The sequence below is a fragment of the Nicotiana tabacum genome, chromosome 8 (assembly GCF_000715075.1).
Source record: "Nicotiana tabacum cultivar K326 chromosome 8, ASM71507v2, whole genome shotgun sequence".
In the NCBI taxonomy this organism is placed as follows: Eukaryota; Viridiplantae; Streptophyta; class Magnoliopsida; order Solanales; family Solanaceae; genus Nicotiana; species Nicotiana tabacum.
In genome coordinates, this window is record NC_134087.1 from 5704235 (window position 1) to 5725235 (window position 21001).

The 21001-nt window shown below is 32.9% G+C and overlaps 2 protein-coding genes across 2 annotated transcripts; one reads left to right on the plus strand and one right to left on the minus strand.

Annotated features, from left to right (window-relative positions):
* Positions 1 to 245: 245 nt before the first annotated feature.
* On the plus strand, positions 246 to 2382 carry LOC107832159 (glycosyltransferase BC10-like). The gene is made up of 2 exons (XM_016659967.2): positions 246 to 1239; positions 1461 to 2382. Exons 1-2 carry the CDS (start codon positions 730 to 732, stop codon positions 2097 to 2099), a joined length of 1149 nt encoding a protein of 382 aa, XP_016515453.1. The 5' UTR covers positions 246 to 729; the 3' UTR covers positions 2100 to 2382.
* A 237-nt stretch (positions 2383 to 2619) lies between these two features.
* LOC107832158 (ELF3-like protein 2) lies at positions 2620 to 6988 on the minus strand. Its single transcript, XM_075218919.1, has 5 exons — positions 6614 to 6988; positions 6253 to 6507; positions 4523 to 5502; positions 4188 to 4239; positions 2620 to 3813 (listed from the first exon to the last, which is right to left on the minus strand). The coding sequence occupies exons 1-5, from the start codon at positions 6614 to 6616 to the stop codon at positions 2788 to 2790; spliced, it is 2316 nt and encodes a 771-aa protein (XP_075075020.1). The 5' UTR covers positions 6617 to 6988; the 3' UTR covers positions 2620 to 2787.
* Positions 6989 to 21001: the final 14013 nt, after the last annotated feature.

A 21001-nucleotide genomic window follows, 5' to 3' on the forward strand; every position in this document is an offset into this window, starting at 1 on the left:
AAAGAAATTTTAAAAAGTTACTAGCGGTTAGTAAAAAGTTTTTTAAAAAAATATAAAAACGTCTTTGCGATTTTCTTAATTTTTTTTTATGCAAAAGCCAAAAAATTGGAAATTTCAAGGCAAAAAATATAATAGAAGACAACTATGCTAACATCGCCTAGTTTCTCTTACATAGACTACTCCATTCAGTTTTGTATACAGAAAAAAACAAATCACATAAATACCTATTAGAACACAACATCAACATTGGGAAGTGGGAAAGACTTAAATAAATTTCTATATCATGAAATTTTTGTTTCCAGATTTAGCGAAGGTCTGAAAACAAGAATCAGTTTTATTCTTCAAACCCAAACGTCTTATCTATAATTTTTTCCTTTAACTACTCTTATTTATTAAGCCCAAAAACAACAGCTAAATCTTGATATTTTAGTTTTTTTCCTTTTGAGTTCGTTTTTTTATATAGTAACTTCATGTCTCTAGAGTCTTTTTATGGTAAGGAACAGCTCCACCTCTCCCTATATGGATTTTCATGATCTTTGTTGAAATATTTTGCCTGAATTGGTTGGTTGCTTACTATTTAAAAAATTTGCTTTTTAAGAAAATTTCTTAATGAAAATTCACCCTATATCACTCTCTTTAATAGTATTGGATTTTCCTTCCAAATCTTGGTAAAAATATTGCCACTTTGTTTTGTGTAAGTTGGTATTGTTTGAAACTTGAGTTGAGAATATGGGGAGTGTAGAGGAGGGAAAAGACTCTAATATTTTAGTAATAACTCAGAACAAGCCTTTACCATTAAAAATACTTCAGTTTCTCTTGTTATTTTTGGGTCTAGGAATTGGTTTTTCAATTTTAAGTATGTGTATGCTTAGATTTGTAGAAGTGCAGAATGTAGTATTTCCTATGATACAAACAAGAATACAGTCAACATGTTTTCAAGAACCAAATAGTTTAGAGAGTTGGATTAGACCTCCATTAAACTTGCAACATAACATGAATGATAGACAGCTTTTTTGGAGAGCTTCATTTGTTCCTCAAATTAAAAATTGTCCTTTTAAAAGAACGCCTAAAATCGCGTTCATGTTCTTGACTCGAGGACCTCTGCCTTTGGTGCCATTGTGGGAGAGATTCTTTAAAGGGAATGAAGAACTTTATTCAATCTACATTCATACCTTGCCATCATATAAATCTGATTTCGCGCCTTCTTCAGTGTTTTATCGCAGACAAATTCCTAGTCAGGTAATGTCAGCACGATCCTTTAAGTTCTAATTGTACAAATATTGTTCAAAATTATGCACAATTATTGATCCTGGTTCTGTGTTTTGTAGGATTTAGTAGTGTGAGTAGCTTTAATTTCTTTTTAAACGTTGATATATGAGAAGTAGAACTGATGAGGCTAGTGTATTGTAGTACTAATATGTATTTCTGGTCATAATTGTGTGGCTTTCAATTTCACATAGGTGGCGGAGTGGGGAAAAATGAGCGTGTGTAATGCTGAAAGACGGCTTCTTGCTAATGCATTGCTTGATATTTCCAATGAATGGTTCGTCCTCCTATCTGAGTCGTGCATTCCTCTCCATAACTTCAGTGTTGTCTATCGCTACATATCAGAATCCAGGCACAGCTTTATAAGTGTATTTGATGATCCTGGACCTGTTGGAAGAGGGCGTTATAATAAGAACATGTCGCCTGAGGTTAACATCACTGAATGGCGTAAAGGATCCCAGTGGTTTGAAGTAAACAGGAAACTGGCTATTGACATTGTTAAAGATCAGGTATACTACCTAAAATTTGATCAGTTTTGCAAACCATCGTGTTATGTTGACGAGCACTATTTCCCAACAATGTTGCACATCCAATATCCTCATCTCCTGGCAAATAGGAGTCTCACTTTAGTAGACTGGTCTAGAGGTGGTGCTCATCCTGCTACATTTGGAAAGGCTGATATTACAGATCAGTTTCTCAAGAAAATTGTGGAAGGTGGGACGTGTGTCTACAATAACCAGGCAACTTCACTTTGTTTCCTTTTCACCAGAAAATTTTCTCCTAGTACATTGGAACCTTTATTAGAACGCTCGTCCAAGTATCTGGGCTTCTGATATGAATCTGTGATGAAACAAACTTTCTGCCACATGATTGCAGTTATTCGCGGCTTCAGAAGACCAAAGGCCTGATAACACAGGATTGACATAGCCCGTGATATACTAAAGATATACGATATTCTTGAATATGATGATATTGTAATTACATTATATGAAATCCTAGTATTTATTATTTGACTTGGATGTTATCAAGAAAATAATCTGATTTGGATAGCTTCAGTTGTTACTCATCCTATTGGTTCTAGGCTGTACTTATCTATCATACTAGCATAAGTTAAACATTTTGTCATCTGTCACTGTTTAGATGCTCTAATTGTATGATTCTGCTGAAACATAATCTTTTCAAAGAAATATGTATCACTTTTCTAAGTAAGAAAACATTCCTAATACTGTACATTCTCTTGTATCTTTACCGATGTCCTACACATCAAGAAAGTTAACAGTCAATATATCGAAGTCAGAAAAGTATGACGGAGCAGGATCATTGGAAGAGAAAATTAAGAGAAGGGAGAAATTGTAGAAAAAGAATGAACCTGTGTTGCTTTTGTACTTTGTATTGAATATATTTACAGTAAAGAACCTTTTATCAAAGAGGGAAAATAAAAAATGAAGGAAATTTAGAAAAATGGAAAAAGTACAACAAGAAAGGGTTTTCTTACAAGATCAAGCTATAGGGTTTTGGATACTAAAAATTCAATTTCCTTTCTTCTTGTATAGACCTAAAAATCCGAGCTGCAGATTCAGATGCTGACTTTGGGTTATGAGGCACAACCTTGATCACTTGAATTCGCTGCTCCGTATTGTTATCTTTAACTGGTTGATCTGAACATTTTGTGGTTGGTGTGATAGGAAATAGAGAGAGTGCATCCCTTTGCATCTTCTCAGAAGGACTACTTGCACTACTTCCTTGCATGTCACTTCCTCTACCCGCCTGAAAAGTTCGATCACATTCTGACATGGCTGCGCTCTTCTGGCATGATATGTTGCATGGTTTTTTATGAGGCCTGACCAAGTTAACATCATGCATAGATGGGCTATTTTCCCTCTCACTTGACCTGATTCCGGGAAACGGATTCATTTGCTCAACGGCTGAACTTGAACCAGATGGTTTTATCACAGGCATGGGATAAGGTTGAATGCAGGACTGATCAAATATTGCAGGACCAGGAAAAATCCCAACACCTTGCTTCTGAGAAGTCGGTACACTATAAGGCACATTTGAAAAGTCTCCACTTATAGGAGATAGGGTCACAGGCCTACAATTACCATAAACTGGCGCCATGAACCCGGGGGGTGGTGGAGAAGGTCCTGAATAAGGTTTATAAACAAGTCCTTCAGAAGGCGATCTTATTGGAACGAGCCACTGATATCCAGGAGGCGGTTGGAAGCATCGAGGTGCTAGTTTTGGATCAGATACAAAAGATCTAGATGTTGGTGTTCCTACATTTGGTTTTTGAGACGAGTGCTGTGGTATAAGTTTTTTATCATCATCTTTGCGGAGGGGAAGCAGCTTTTCGTAAGTATTATTATCTGTTGGATGCTCAAAATTGTTTGGTTCTGGAGAAATTTTTTGTTCAACAGCCAATGCAGGAGGTTCAAGATCATTATCACATGGTAACTTTTTCAAAGAAGAAAATTTGATAGAAGGTTGGTGGAGATAGAAGTTGCCTTTGAACAATATATCCGGTGATCTGGCTATCAATTTCTGTACCTGTAAAGATTGTAGAATAAGTAATATTCTTCCAAAATTTAAACAGAACACAAAAAACCTCCTCAACCTCCTTCTAGTTATTGGTTTTTCTGCAATAGGTTCTTTATGGCCGGTAGACATAGAAGTTTTTTCTACCTTTCTATTAAAGCGTACGCCTTTCTACTCCTCCGGGTAGGGGTAAGGTCTGCGTACACACTACCCTCCCGAGACCCCATTTGTGGAATTTACTGGGTTGTTGTTGTCTATTAAAGCATACAGGTAGGGCATCAAAAATGAAAGACTAAACCAAACACCTTTCATGTGACTATTGAACGCTTCGTCTCTTCAAGACAACAAAAGAAAAGGGCAAGCTAACTGATAGAAATCGAACGTACCTTTGTTAGCCTGTGTAGCTCAAATAGTTGTATTGCAAAGATCCGCTGCTGGCTGAAAAATAGTGAAAATCCAAGTTAAATGGTAGATCACAGAAAAAAAGTATTGAAAGAGGTACCATAGTTTCCGAAGATAACTCCTTTATAAAGATGAAATAGAGAAATTCATGAAAGAAAAAGATATGATATGATATGATATGTGCATGACACGGGCTGAAAGTAGACAAATAAGAACCAGCACATATTTGACTAACCCCTGAATCAAGCCAATAATTTTCAATTTTTCTGTCAGAATGAGTTGGTTAGACATAAAAAAATGACTAGTTAAAGAGACTTACTGTACAATGGTTCTTCTTGCTTTCCAGAATAGTTCTTGACCTATCAATGCTATGACATTATCTGGACACACTTTTTCTACTAATCTAGAGTTCAATGAAGAAGCTTCTGAGATTCCTTCACTTCTGTCTGTATCTCCTACTTCTTGAGTCCCACTAATCTGGCCTTCAGGACAGTCAGAAGAGGATTTTACGCGCTTTGGACTTCGATGGTTCTCTTCACGAGGTATAAAGGAACACGATGCACCTTCCATTATGGAAGCACGTCTCTTTGTTGTGTCATCTTCATGTTTCGGATGAGTAACATCTGCTGCGATCTTCCTTTTGTGCAGATCCCAACAGTCTTCATCAGATTCAGAATTAGAATCACTACATCTATTCAAATCAACTACCAGACCACATCTATTTTCCGGAGAACTTGACACAATTGATTTGATATTTAGCTCAGTATGTACTGGACTTGAAGCTCTATGCACCACTGACTTATCCCTAGATGACAGATGAGGAGCAGGTAATTTAGCACAAAGCTCTCTTTTTTGACACTGAGCTAGATCTCCAGCTTGATTTATACTATGCTCCCGGAACTTTGGTTGCATACTGCCTGTCAAAGAAGGTTTGTAGCTTGATATAACCGGTTTTTCTTTCTCTGTACTTTTAGGTATATTACCATGATTTAGAGGTTTCCCTGATGCAACATTCTTTGAAACACAAAAATCATTTTCTCTTCCAAACTTTTTGGCAGAAGGGTTACTATTAGAGTATGATAAACTGTGTGGCTGAAGAAGATTACATTGAGATGTACTGGCCAAATTCCCTTTAAGACTTAAAACTTGAGGATTTAGCGGCTTCAGTGGTCGTACATCAGGACGTCCCATTGTAAACTTCGTTCCTCCAGAAGAATACGGATGAAGTATATCAATAAAATGAGGAGACTCGGATGAATTGTGGGATAGAGAAAACAAACTCTTTTTGTTGCCACCAACCTACAGGTGTTCAAGAGCTTATGTGATTCAGTCATAATGAGTCAAAAGCATCCAAAAATTTCCTATTTAAGGAAAGACAAGGCATAATCTATGAAGCAAAAGTACTATTTCCAAGAATTTCCTATTTAAGGAAAGACAAGGCATAATCTATGAAGCAAAAGTACTATTTCCTGATTACCAGAAGTTGGTAATAAAGGGATAAACAAACTAACTCAATCTGAAACAGAACAAGCAATAACTAGACAAAGGAATTTAAGTATCCAAAGGTTTTGGATTATGAAGAAATTCGTGACAGAATCGCATAAAAGATTTTAGTAAATGCTTATACTACATTTATATCTATACCTAGTTTACCTCCTTTTCTAAGACCATATAATTGCATAGATTGTTTTCAACTCATCAACTTTCTACTTTGTTTGACACATTTAAATAGTTGGTTGCTTTCTGTTTACTGTTTCTTAAGCCAAAGGTCTATTGAAAACGGACTCTCTATCTTCACAAGATAGGAATAAGGTCTGCGTAGACACTAGCCTCCCAGATGGGTTGTTGTTGTTGTTGTTGTTGTTTGACACATTTAAATAGAGTGCAATTGACTGAACTTCTACTACTAAGTTGATGTATATCACAGTAATAACAATCTGATCTTTGACTTCCTAAAGGGATGCAAAGTTTACCAAATAACAAACTATTCTGCCTGATTGAAATTTCATTCACCAAGTAAAATAAGAGTACACTAAATCTTATACTTACACGACTAGAAGATGCAGCAGGAATGGAGTTGCTGCCATTAGGCGCGAGAGGCAGCATTGACATTGATCCAGGGGCAGGAGCAGAAGTAGAGGTGAATCTTTGAGGCGATAAGGTAATAGACGACTGTTCACAAAGAGCCATTTTGTTCCTAGGAGGTGCTCTTGGACCTCCTTTATCTGCATCATTTATATGTAATCTTGGAAACAAAGGATCCATTCGTTTCTCGTCTTCTTTTCCTAACCTCATCCTTAAGGCCTAAGACACAAACGTCGTGGCAAAGGAGTATGTATACTTGGGATTAGATACTGCTGAAATACCACACTTACACAAAATTTCAGTATTTAAATTCCCATAGTCATACCATTTCATAATTCCACAAACAATCAGCCCACCTCAAAAGATTGGTTCTTTTGACTGGAAATCAGTAGCAATAAGCAAGACAACATGAAATTACAATTCAAGAACAGTTTTAAATGCCAAAATTCAATCTTGATTCAAGAAAGAGAGAAGAAAACAGGATGTGATACAATGAGCAAATTTTCCATTTGAAATGCTTAGCAAATAAAAAGATATGATCTCAAAGGAAAATGAGAGTGGAAAATCAAGATAAAAGGGAAGAGAAGAGCAACATATGGGAATCTTAGAAGAAGATCAGATCAACAAATACATGAGAAGGAGAATAAAATGTGGGGAACTTGGGGCCAAAAAAAGTGGATAGAATTACTGGAAATTGCATGAGTAAGGGACATTAAAAGGCACAGAATATATTACTACTTACAGCTTGTTTGGTTGGTTGTTACTGTTGTATCGTATCGTATTATTATTTTAAATACAATATTTGTTTCGATTATTTTATTGTATCGTATCGTTTAAATCCGTTGTTACGTAACGACAAAAAGTGTCACTTTATGAAATGACCGATTTGGTGTGGTTGCGTCGTTTTGTTATTTTTTTCTCTCATCTTGCCCCTTTTTACCCTACTTTTTTATATTATAATATTACCTCGTCCCTTACTTTTTCTTTATAATATTACAAGTTTATTCTTCATATTATTGGTGCATGACGTCATGAAACGACGACAAACAATACAATTTAACCAAACATGCATCAACACAAGAAATGGTGGGAGTGACTGAGTCGTTCTCCTTTTCTTTCTCTTTCAGGCAAACGCAGCAATAATTGCCGAAAATAAATGTGGACACTTTAGAACCACATTTCCCACATTTGCTAAATTGGCCAATCTTTTTACGAAATATCTGGCAAAGATCTCACTTCAGAATCGGACACACCTTGTTTAGTGGAGTGAAAAATTACCCGAACCCGACGCATACGTCAAACTGTATCATATATTGCATGATCAATATAAAAAAATTACATTAAAATACATGTAAATACACCCCTGTAACCCGTCCACTAAATCAATAAATATGTGACATATATTTTTCTGTTCCATTCCCTGTTTTAAAAGGCAGAATTGGGATTTGCCCGGCGCTCGCCCCGGGACGGAGCACTCGTAAAACGTCCCTGGGCTTATGTGTGGGGCTTAGTTCCGTGAGACTTACGCCTCGGCCACCGAGGCTTATGCCCCAAACACGCCCAATGCCCGACGTACTAGGCTCGCCTAATAGAACTTTATGCAGTTGTGTATAACTAACCTTGTGAATTCTCAAATTTTCTATCGATAACTATTCAAAATTACTATTTTCTTAATCATAAATCATTAAGTTGAGAGTATTTTATGTCATAACTAAAATAAAAGGTATTGTTCGTTATCCACTAAGACTACGATGATAGTAAATTTTAAATAAATCTTTCATTTAAAAGTATTTATTTATTAACTTTTGTTATGTCTTTATTATATAGTAGTCCATAATATTTTTTATAATTATTTTCCTAAATATTTTTTCACGTTTACGAGATATAATTCTTATTTATTTATTTAATAACTTAGTATTAGCTAATAACTATTTACAAATAATTAGTTATCATGGTATAGTATGATAAATTATGTGTTACTTTATTAACTTGTTGACACTATAAAATAAATGATGCTAGAGAATCATATTTAAATTGTGAATTATGTTTTTATATAAATTTTCTTTCAAATAGAAAGCATATTTATAAAATAAGTATTTTAAAAATATATCAAACTATAATATCGAAATTCTTTCAAGATTCATTACTCCTTAAGAGGTATATAAAATTTTGCATCGAATACATTACTTTTGATGTTTGAGTTGTGACGACGTTGAAGCTAATTTGCATATTATGGTATATGTCATACTTTTTTCGTATTGTTCATAGTTGAATTATAATTTATAAATACTTTAACTAGATTATTTGTTATAATTTTGTGATTTTAATGTAATTTTTATAATTATTTTTTATTTTATACTATATCTTAAAATTCTTGAAACTAGTAAAATTTAAAGATCCGTGAGACTTACGTCCCATGTCTCAGGGCTTATGTCTTGCCCAGTCAGAGATAAAACGTCTCGCCTTACGCCCCCGCCTTTTAAAACATTGGTTCCGCTATATAAGAGATTCTTCAGATTTGCAAATTTACTTTCTAATCCCCATTGTCGTTTTGCTTTGGTTTTAATTCTTCTGTTTTCTTTTTAAAACTTTTTCTTTACATTTTTATTAAATCCTCATTGTCGTCTTGATAGATTTTTTACTCCTTTTTTTCTTTTCTTCTTAAAATGTCTCTGAAGTGTGCATGTTTATTACTATACGGTCAACAGTTCAACTTTGTCAACGTTAACTCGAGAATATTCTTAAATGTAGAATAACAAACTCTTCCATTTGGTTGGACGTATTTCATTAAGTTGTTATATGACGTCACATTTGAAATATCCATTCTATAAATGAAGATTAATTTTAGACATGAGAATTAATCCAAATGTACAAGTGCATCTCCAATTAATCCAAAACTTCAAATATTTATTAAGTTCGCCTTTTGACAACTCTTCATTTCTATTCAACTTCCTTTTTGTAAAATTTATATCACAACCAAAAAAAAAAAATTGCTTCCCAAAGTTTTCCTTCAAAGAGAAAAGTTTAAACTTTCAACTATTTCTTTCTCTTAATTTCCTTATTTAGTTTCCAAACATTGGCAAATTCAAAGGAAACAATTATAATGACCAACCCTCTATGGGCATTAATAAAAAAGAAGACCAATGAAATAACACTTATATAGCATGTGCATGATAGCCACTTTAATGGGCTTTAAACTTATTAGTTTTGGACTCATAATTCCACACTTGAAAAGTGAAAATTAACGAGCCCATTAGGCGTACAATCTTGAGGAATTTTCAGAAACCTTTACTGTTTAGGGTTTAGTGGTTATTAATTTTCTATAGCTACCATATATATAACTAATAATATCACCCGTGCGAATGCGCGGGCACTAAACATGTTAATATATTTGAGTTATTTGGATTATATGTAAATAATTTTAAAACTTAAACTTTCTCTATTAAATATAGATAATCATTGGATATTAATTACGTAACACTACATGAAAAAGATTAACCATTTCTCAAATTTCCTAGATATAATTCTATTTTTATTTTTTGATACCATTCTCACGGGTATCATTGGATCCTAAAATTAGCCGGAAAGCAAAATAATAACTCATTTTTATAACAAAACAATCAAAAGTTGAGACTATGAAGGATTCTTTGGATACGACTTGATTCTTTTACTACTACTTGAACTCTTATGTTGTGTGTTGATATCTTTCAAAAATTATTTCTATTTTAAAATTTCAGTTTCTAAAACATTATTTTTAAATAATAATTTATTTTATAATAATGTAAGTGAAAATGTTATCCTTAATTCAAAACTAATTTTAGTCGGCTATCTAAGAATTTAAAAAATTGTTTAGCCAATAATTTTTTTTACAGTGTGACTCCATTTTGATATTTGACATTAACCATATTAAATATCCGAGTTTTTTGAATATATGTAAATAACCTTAAAATTTAAACCTTCTAGATAATCGTTAGATATTAGTTACGAAACAGTACAGGAAAAAGACTAACATTTTCTCAAATCTCGTAGTGATAATTTTATTTTTGCACCATTCTCATTGGTGTCATTGGAATCTAAAAATAGCCAAAAAGTGAAGTAATACTCGTATTTATGTCAAACCACAAAGGTTGATACAATATGAACGATTCTTTGGTTACGACATGACTCTTTTACTACGACTTGAACTCTTATTTGGTATGTTGTTATCTTTCAAATATATATATATATATATATATATATATATATATATATATATATATATTATCTTTATAATGATGCAAGTGAAGATATTATCTTTAATTTAAAATTCACTTTAGTCGGCTATCTAAGAATTTAAATGATTCTTTAGCCGGTAAAATTTTATTTCAATATGACATTATTTTGAGTTAATCGATATCTCTAGCCACATATTTTGAATTTGGAATACTCTATATACAGAGGTGGATCTAAGATTTATACTTTATGAATTCAATTTTTAAGGTTTTAGCATTGAACTCAATATATTTTTAGAGTTATGAGTTCATATCTAATATTTTTATACTTTTAAGAATGTTTTATATATAAATTTTTGCTCAGCGTGAAAAGTTATGGGTTCAATTAAACGTATTGTCAACACTCTACATCTGTCTCTGCCTATATATATACAAATTTTTTGTTCTTTGAATCACTAAATGTTAAATTAGTTGATTGTTATTGTATAACATTGCATATATTATTTTGAAATTGCCAAGTAGTTTTTCTCGACACCATACTTGGCTTAACCTCAATGCAAACTACTCAAATTGCATTTATATTCAAATTCAGATATCATAACAATTTGTTAGTAATAGTAATTTTTTAAAAACGACACACAATTTAAATTAAAAAAAAATTCTAAGATATCCTTGTCTTATAGTCTATGTATTTGAGTTGAAAAAAATATTTAAAATCAATGATATCAACTTCCAAATTTCTTATACTTAACACAGATAAAACAAAAGAAGAAATTCGTTGTCATCTCTTATTTCTCGTTTTTAGATTTTTCAAACATCTTTTCTATATTTATTTTCTTTTATCTTATTTTTTATGTCTTTCTTTTTCTTTTTTTACAAAAAATTAATTTATTTCTCTATAAAAAGATGAGTTTAAATAGAAATTGTCTACATAAGAACTTTATTTATATTTTTAGTGTTTAGTTGAAATTCTTTCATATTTTCTTTTGGCTTTATCTAATCAACCTAAATAAGTGCTCGACTTACCACTTAAATTAAAAAACTGAAGAATGTGTATAATATATATATATATATATATATATATATATATATATATATAAAATATGTGTGTTGCCATTCGCAAGCTAATGACCAAAAAAAAGATAAATTTATTTTTATATTTAATTCAAATTAAAAACTTTATCTATAAATTCAAAATTATTCAGTTATATATATATATGACTAACATAGTCAAATATAAAATAAAGTTACCATATACTATTTGCATTTATTAGCTTGCCACTTGGCTTAACCACAATGCAATTATATATGGTAACTTTCTTGCTTTAATATATATATATTAATTCAAATTTAAAAACTTTATCTATAAATTCAAAATTATTCTTTAATTCAAATTCAGTTTTATATATATAACATAGTCAAATATAAAATAAAGTTACCATATACTATTTGCATTATTAGCTTGCCACTTGGCTTAACCACAATGGAATTATATATGGTAACTTTCTTGCTTTATATATATATATATATATAGATAGATTACTTTCTATAGCTACTATTTAGTTGTTACGCGACTGTATTCGCTGTATTCGCGCTGCTGTATTCATGAATAAAGTAGCGAAATTCGCCTAAAAAATAGGGGAGTCTAGCTGTGCAACTGTATTCGTGCTACTGTATTCATGAATACAGTAGCGAAATTTGCCTAAAAAATAGGGGAATCCAACTGTTTGATAACGAAAAGAGGATCAATTAGCGTGTATCACTCTAATTTAACTCAACAAAATCAATTCTACATAAATTTCGATGATACTGAGTTGTATTTCATATATTCGCACGACTGTATTTATAAATACAGTGAGGTAATCACTGTATTCATGGGTGTTTAATAACGGAAGCGCAATATTAAATTGTATTCAATTTCATTATATTGAAATCAGTTGTATTCAAATAACAAAAGATCAAGAAATAAGGTGTAGACCATTCTATTCAGTTCGACTGTATACATTGTATTCAATTCACAGATATTCATTATTCACTATTATATATTGTATTCAATTCACCGTATTCAATTCGACTGTATTCAAACAACAAAAAATCACAAAACACAGTGATATTTGGTTGTATTCAAAAAATACAAACCTTCAGAATACATCAATACAACAAAAAAAATACTATATTATACAAAAGATACAATGTATTTGAGTGTATTTGTACAAAATATAATATATTTGGATTATTGTATGTAACTAAATAACAAAGACGAGAAGTTCGCAGGAGATGGCATTTTTCGGCCAAGCAAAATACTATATACATTGTATTAAAACTAAAAATGGAGACAAATAAAAATCCGGCCCTCAAATCTTCTCCAGTGTAGCCATGGATAGATCTGAAATTTTTGGCGGCAATACACAATAGCAATTTTGTTCCAGCGGTTGATTTATGTAATATAATTCGGAGCAAAAACAATGGATTGTGTACCTTAAATTCGGAACGAATATTGTTGTTGTTGCTACCAAAAGAATCTGCCCCAAGTCTCCTTTGATTTTACTAGGAAATCAAGGTTAAAGTTCACAAACTAAATCTCTTTTAAGTGATGATGTAATCTAGAAAGTCAGGATTGCTTTTCCTTCTTGCTGGTTTTTCCTTTTTGTTTTCTGCGTAATGTCTCTCGTGCTCTTTCTTTTGAAGCAGAAGACTTCCCTTTTTATTAGGAGAGGTTGAGCAGTTATCAGATAATTGTTCCCTCTCCTTTTCAAAAAAGATTTGAATAGTTATAATTGTTCCCCCTCCTTTTAAGGATAAGGTTGAACAATTATAACACAATTGTTCATCCTTTATTTAAAAAACCAGATAATTCTTTATTTACGGGTCGGCTAAGATTGGATCAGGTCGGTTTACATGGGCGACCACGATCCCAAAAACTTACATCTCCCACTTTGCACATGGTGGACAAGACCCAAGGCAATATTACATCAACTAGACACACAATTCATACGATAAATATTTCGTGCGACCTATGAGCATCAAGGCTTGCCTTCAAGGTTTTATAATCCCTATATATGAATTCAATCACGTATGGAAAGAATTCACTTTTAATATGAGGATATCAGTACTCACAATAACCCCATACTTCACAACTTCAGTAGTTACTCATTCGATCTATCATCCTCTTTAAGAGGTGAACTCGAGTTCAAGTTTAACTTTATATACACAATTACACTCGACATGTATCTGGTCAGTGTAATAGCCGGCTTGTGTACACAAGTCAAATTATTTTAATTTAATCGTCCTCCCTTTCTACTCGATTCTATCTGTTCCAAATCAACTGCTTTCCTAGACATGCACTGCACTGCCGAATCATTCGTGGCTATTAGTGACATGCTAAAGTAGCAACATTGATTGAAATTTCAAGAAACAGTAAAAGGTCAAAGGGTATTCCAATGAAAAGTTAATTTTAACTTTTCAAGGTCTTACACAATGAAGAAGCAGGGAACTATTCTTTCATTAACCCATTGGTCGCTTAACACATGTGGTATGAAACATGTGCTATGATGTTCTCACCTTATCCTGGTGCCCGTGTCTCATTTCTTTTAATTATCCAACATCGTACAGACCTTGGTCTAGACACCTCTTGATGTCTAACCCGAGTTTCTCTCTTCAGTGATCCTCAAACTCATTTTCTTAGAGAGTCTCTTGTCTGGTTTATAAAACAAGTCATAGCATGACAGCGAAAATTATCTCTTCACATTCTCTGACATAAGAGGCGATTGCTCGTGTGAGAGAGCCAATCTCGCGACTTGTCCGACACAGTTTATTTTTAAAATATTATCACATGCATATGAGACATACATTCAATAGTCTTACTTTGATGAGAATATCATAACAATAAAGTTGTATTACAACACATAAATATTATCATTTCCTACGCAAACCTAGAGCCTTAACATGTTTTTCAAACAGGTCTCTAGACATGGCCTTTGTAAAAGGATCAGCTATCATTTCGCAAGTAGGAATGTAATTTAAATTCACTTCTCCACTTGCTACTATGTATCTCACAAAGTTATATTTGATATCAATGTGTTTGTTTTTGCTGTGATACTTAGGATCCTTTGTATATGCGATGGCCGCCTGACTGTCGCAACATAAAGTCATGGGACCCTTATAATTCTTTGCAACATTCAAATGCTCAAAGAACCTCTTTAACCAAATAACTTCTTTGTACTGCAGATGCACAAGCTACAAATTCAAATTCCATGGTTGAAAGATTTGTGCAAGTTTGTTTCTTACTTTTCCATGAAATAGCACCACCATTAAGTAAGAAAGCATAACTGGAGGTTGATTTTTTATCATTCCGATCACCAGCCCAATCAACATCTGTGTAGCCTCTCAAGAGTAAATTAGATCCACTATAGCATAGTGAATAATCTACAATTCCCTTCAGATATCAGAATATTCTCTTCACTGCCTTCCAATGATCTCTTCCGAGATTAGATTGAAACTTGCTTACCAGACCTATGGCATAACAAATGTCTGGACGAGTACACATCATAGCGTACATCAGACTCCCGATACCACTAGAATCTGGAACTCGAGACATGTCTTCCTTTTTTTTCCAGTATTTGAATACATTTCAAGGCTTCAAGTTTCACCTTTTTTCTACTGGAGTATCCATAGGCTTGCAACTATTTATTCGAAAGCGTTCCAAAATTTTCTTTATGTATGTTTCTTGAGATAGACTCAAACTTTTTTTGGAACAATCTCTTTGAATTTTAACACCCAATATATAGTCTACTTCACTCATATCTTTCATGTCAAATGACTTTGAAATCCATGACTTAATAGTTTTTACATACTCCAAATTATTTCCGGCTAATAAAATATCATCCACGTAAAGAGAAAGAATTACAAACTTATTATTGGACTTTTTCACATATATGCAATTATTTTCATCGATCATGGTGAAATCAAATGAAATCACCTCCTTATAAAATCTCAGGTACCACTGCCTGAAGATTGCTTTAGGCCATAAATTGATCTTTTTAATTTACAAACTTCTTTTCTTGGCCTTTAACAATGAAACCTATAGGTAGTTCCGTGTAGATTTCCTCGTTTAGTTCTTCATTGAGAAAAGCAGTCTTCACATCTATTTGGTGTAATTTTAAATCTAAATGTGCCACAATAGCCAAAAGTAATCGTATAGACGTAAGCTTCACAACTGGTGACAAAGTTTCCTCATAATCTATTCCAGCTTCTTGAGTAAAACCTTTTGCCATCAATTATGCTTTGTGTATTTCTATTGATCCATCCGATTTGCGTTTAACTTTGAGAATCCATTTATTCCCAATAGCTCTACGTCCCTAAGGAAGGTCAACTAGATCCCAGACTTAGTTGGTTTTCATGGACTCTAATACTTCCTTCATTGCTTTTAACCATTCATCCTTTTTAGGGCTTGATAAAACCTTAGTCACAGAATTAGGTTCATCCAATTCTGTCGGAGATACCAAGAAAATATAATTCTCAATATCATAAGATTGTTTAGGTACATATTTTCTTTTACTCTTATGTAATTGAAGTTCAGATTCCTTTATAGGATTTTGGGATTCAAAACTCCCACTTGGATCAGGAACCATTTCTTGATCCATTGATCTATCAAGTATGACTGATGACATTATCTGATCTTCTGAATTCAACATTTCATAGACAGGCTCACTTTCATTTATTTCACCCTTTTTGGGAAAATCATTTTCCAAAAATTTGACATCTCGTGACACAATTTCAATAATATTTCCATCCTCCAATTCATCAATGAACACATACCCTTTGGAGCATTCTGAGTATCTAATAAAGATACATTTCTTTCCTTTTGGACTTAATTTACCAAACTCACCAAAACGATCTTTAATATATGCAGCACAACCCCAAGGTCGTAGATTATTTAGGTTTTGTTTTATGACCGGTCCAAATTTCATAAGGAGTAGAAGATACTGATTTAGAAGGCACTTTATTCAATATGTAGGCCGCAGTCAATAATGCATCTCCCCAGAAAGAGATAGACAAATTTGCCTGCGCCATCATTGATCTTGTCATGTCCAATAATATTCTATTCCTTCTTTCAGCTACACCATTTTGTTGATGTGTATAAGGAGTAGTTAACTGTCTGATAATGCCCTTTACAGTACATAATTCTTCAAATTGTTTTGACAAATATTCATGTCCTCGGTCGGTTCTTAAAACCTTTATACTTTTATCTAATTGATTTTCAACTTCATTCATATATCTTTTAAAGCACTCAAGTGCTTCAGATTGATGAGAAATCAAATAGACATAATTAAAGCGCGTGAAATCATCAATTTAGTGTAATGAAGTATGCAGCCACAGACCTTGCCCTCACATTCATTGGACCACAAATATCAGAATGGATTAATTGAAGTGGGAATTCAGCTCTTTTAGCCTTCCCAAATAGTTTACGCGTAATCTTTCCAACAAAATAATTTTCACAAGTTGGCATATCAATTTTGGAGAAAGAACCTAAATGCCCCTCATTTGCCAACCTATTTATTCTATCTTGCCCTATGTGACATAATCTTTCATGCCATGTATCTATATCATTGTTACTTGAATAACATGCCATAACACAACGATCAACATAATAGTCATAAGTTGAAAAATTACAATCTAAAACGATAAAACGATCATAACGAAGTCCAAAACCATATAAAATATTATCTAGAGATATTTACACTATTGCGACTAAAAACTAAATCGAAACCAACATCCAATAGAACAGAGACAAATACTAAATTTCGTCGAATCTATGGAGCATATAGGACGTCATGCAACATCAAAGATCGGCCACCACGCAAGTCTACTTTGCAAGTGCCTATTTATTTAACTTCAAGTCTAGCATTATTTCCTGCATAAATCCACCTTGATCCAGGTGAAACTCGACGAAACTCTACAAACGCTTCTCGATCTCGACTCATGTGGTCGGTGGATCCTGAGTCTACAATCCACATAGGACAAGATTCAGTTAGTAAAGAAGTGCTTGAATCATACACAACACTCAGAGATACGTTTAGGAATGCTACCTTTTTCGGCTCAGTACATTCACAAGCAAAATGCCTTAGAACTTGACAATTGTAGCACTTCATTTTGCTTTTGTCTCTCTTCTTGAAAAACCGTTTTCCCTTCTTGGAATTTGGTTTGTTCTTTTCTCAGAGGGTCCTACTTCGGTCTCCTTACCCTTTCCTTTATTTTTCTATTTTTTCTTGCGCTTGAAGCTTGAAGACTTTGTACCACTAGATTCAGCGACAAAGGCATTAGAAGCAATTTTAGCAGCACCAAGCTGCTCGTCTTCAAGTTCAACATATCGAGCAACATTAGGAAAAGTTTTTATACTTTCATAGTGGATCAAGTTAACCTTCAAATGTTCCAAACTATTGGGAAAAGACCGGATCACTGCCTGAACCTGTTGCTCATCCGAGAGAACGTGACGAGCACTCTTGAATTGTGCTATCATGTTTGACATCACCCTAAGGTGTTGTTTGATGCTTTGTTCATGACGCTTTTTGAAAGTGTCAAACTTAATAGTTAATTGTCTAAGGCGGGTCACAGAAGTACCCTCATATGTTCCTCGTAAGTGTGCCCATGTGGCATGAGCATTAGGACATTCCTCACATTCACGAATCAGTTTATCAACCACAGAACTCACAATGATTCCACGTGCAATGGAAACTGTCCTTTTCTAAGCTCTGTAAGCTTCGAGATCTCTTCTGTGTTGAGCAGTGTTACCCTCTTCTAGTTGACTTAGAACATGGTTTATGCCTTCGAGAGCGTTCTGCTCATCTAGGACATACCATATCCTACGACTCCAGATGTCGTAATTGTCACCATTTAGTTTCTCACCTTTGTTTAAGTCAGCAATAATACTTTTTGATGCCATGTCTGTATTTAAGAGACAATCGCAAAAGTTTATTTATAAATTATGCATGTGTAATACACATTCAAGCAAATTAATTCTAATGAAGGTTTCACATTTAGTGTAAATCGAAAGAATATGTAAGTATCCAATTATCATCTACGATCTAAATATTTAACCAAAATTAGAAATCAATTTCTTAATGGGCGTTAATTTGATGAAGACTATAATTACTAGAATTTTGAGTCTTATTATTAACACCATATTCTAGAGTAACATAGAATAACAACCAATCCAAAATAGGATAAAATATAGAGATATATATTCATAATATATAAAAAATAAAACAAAGGAGTTCATAACAAAAAAATATTTAACTAAATTAAGTAATCATGGGAAATTTTTATCCATCTCACTCATGGAGCCACCAAGAACCTCCATAATGGTTCATTAGGCCCAATTTCGCCATAGATTTCAATAAGTTCATTCTTCCAGAAATCTGATAAAGAATGATACGTAATGACGAAGGCATCCCTATCCGCAACACTAAGGAATTTTTTATGAGTTTCATTTTATTTTATCCTAAAAAATCTAAGAAAATCAAGCAAAGAGTCAAAAGGAGTCATTTTTATTTTTTTGAAATTCTCAAGAAGTCTTCTTCCTTCCCTTTTACGTGCCCTTATTTCTCTGTTCAGATTCTTCTTTATCCTTGAATCATTTCTTATGACTTCAGGCCCTGAATCTGAATCAACTAGAGTTTTGATCCTCTTGCGACGCATTCTTCTACTATTTGTTTTTGCTCCTCTATCAATATCACTCCCACTTGGAGAAATTTGAGTATGTTTCAGTGCAGCCATATTTGAAATAGGAACAAGAAATGAGAAATATGGTTGTTACCATTTAATGCGACAACATATGTCACAAATTTTTGGTAGAAGACAAAAAGGATCATAAAAGGATTTTTAAAGTTGGAAGATTCCGTTTTTCACAAAAAAAAATATTTTCGAAAATACTAAAATGAGTACATCATGAATATATAACTTTTAGGCAAAAATATTTAACAAGATTTTTCTAAAATCCTGAAAACAGAAGCAGTTTTTCGTTAGAAAAATAGTCAAAATCTTTCAATCTTCAAAAAATCATATCTCACTCGTTTTTAATCCGTTTTTCACATATAATATATTTTTGGAAAGTCCAAAAGGAGTATAACATTATTATATAAGTTTTAGGCAAAAAATGTTAACAAGTTATTTCTAAAATGCTGAAAACAAAAGCAATTTTTCGTCAGAAAAATAGTCAAAAACTGTCAATATTCAAAAAATCATATCTCACTCGTTTTTAATCCGTTTTTCACATATAATATATTTTCGAAAATCTCAAAATGAGTAGAACATTATTATATGTTTTAGGCCAAAATGTTTAACAATCAATGGCCAAAATGTAAAAATCTAGAAAATAGTTTTCTCTAAAACTTATCAAAAATTAGCCAACAAAAAAAATATCTCAACCTAAACTTATAAAACAACGATTTCAAGATAATTTACATGAATAACTGGATCATTCAACCATGCTCTGATACAAATATAATATAATTCGGAGCAAAAATAACGGATTATGTATCTTAAATTTGTAGCGGATATTGTTGTTGTTGCTACCAAAAGAATCTTCTCCAAGTCTCCTTTGATTTCACTAGGAAATCAAGGTTAAGATTCACAAACTAAATATCTTTTAGTGTGATGATGTAATCTAGAAAGTCAGGATTGCTTTTCCTTCTTTTTGGTTTTCTCCTTTTGTTTTCTACGTAATGTCTCTCGTGCTCTCTCTTTTGAAGCATCAGACTTCCCCTTTTTATTAGGAGAGGCTGAGTAATTATCAGATAACTGTTCTTTCTCCTTTTCAAAAAGGATTTGAACAGTTATAATTGTTCCCTCTCCTTTTAAGGATAAGGTTGAACAATTATAACACAACTATTCATCCTTTATTTAAAAAATTAAATAATTCTTTATTTACGGGTCGGGTAAGATTGGATCGGGTCGGTTCACATGGACGACCCACGATCCCAAAAACTTATAGGAGGGACAATCAAATTGGTGTTTTTCAACAGCTATGAGTTCTGCCCACAAATCAGCTGCATTTCAAATTTCACCATGTTAGTACTACCCTAAGCATCTAAATCGAGATGGAACATTAATCGGAGGATGGAAGAGTTTTTACCCGCTCGAGAAGTCATGGTTTTGCTCAAAGAGAGAGAAAAATTTATTGGCATATTTCATGTCTCAATGATAAGTATAAATAAATACCTATTTTGCTATAAAATAGAAAAGATAGCTATACGTAATAACATTTTAAAATTATTTTGGTTTATAATAAATAGGGTGTATAGTTTGCTATAGGAGGTAAATTTTTGACAATCTTCGAACGATTTCGGAAGCCTAACGATAAATTGGATCAAGTCCTTTTAAGGCATAAATAACACAGGCTAGCCAGTTTTTGGACTGGTCATTCAAAAATAGCTAGCGTTTGCCAAGTCATTGAAAAATAACCACTATTTTGCTGCAATAGAGACCAGTCCAGCATAATATAC

Bases quoted from the DNA above. Each gene is read 5' to 3' on its own strand.
- LOC107832159 (XM_016659967.2), top strand. From the start codon at position 730: ATGGGGAGTGTAGAGGAGGGAAAAGACTCTAATATTTTAGTAATAACT. The intron at 1,240-1,460 runs GTAATGTCAGCA...AATTTCACATAG, and splicing joins GCAGACAAATTCCTAGTCAG to GTGGCGGAGTGGGGAAAAAT.
- LOC107832158 (XM_075218919.1), bottom strand. The intron at 4,240-4,522 runs GTAAGTCTCTTT...ACTATTTTTCAG, and splicing joins GCAAGAAGAACCATTGTACA to CCAGCAGCGGATCTTTGCAA. The intron at 3,814-4,187 runs GTACGTTCGATT...CAATCTTTACAG, and splicing joins AGCTACACAGGCTAACAAAG to GTACAGAAATTGATAGCCAG.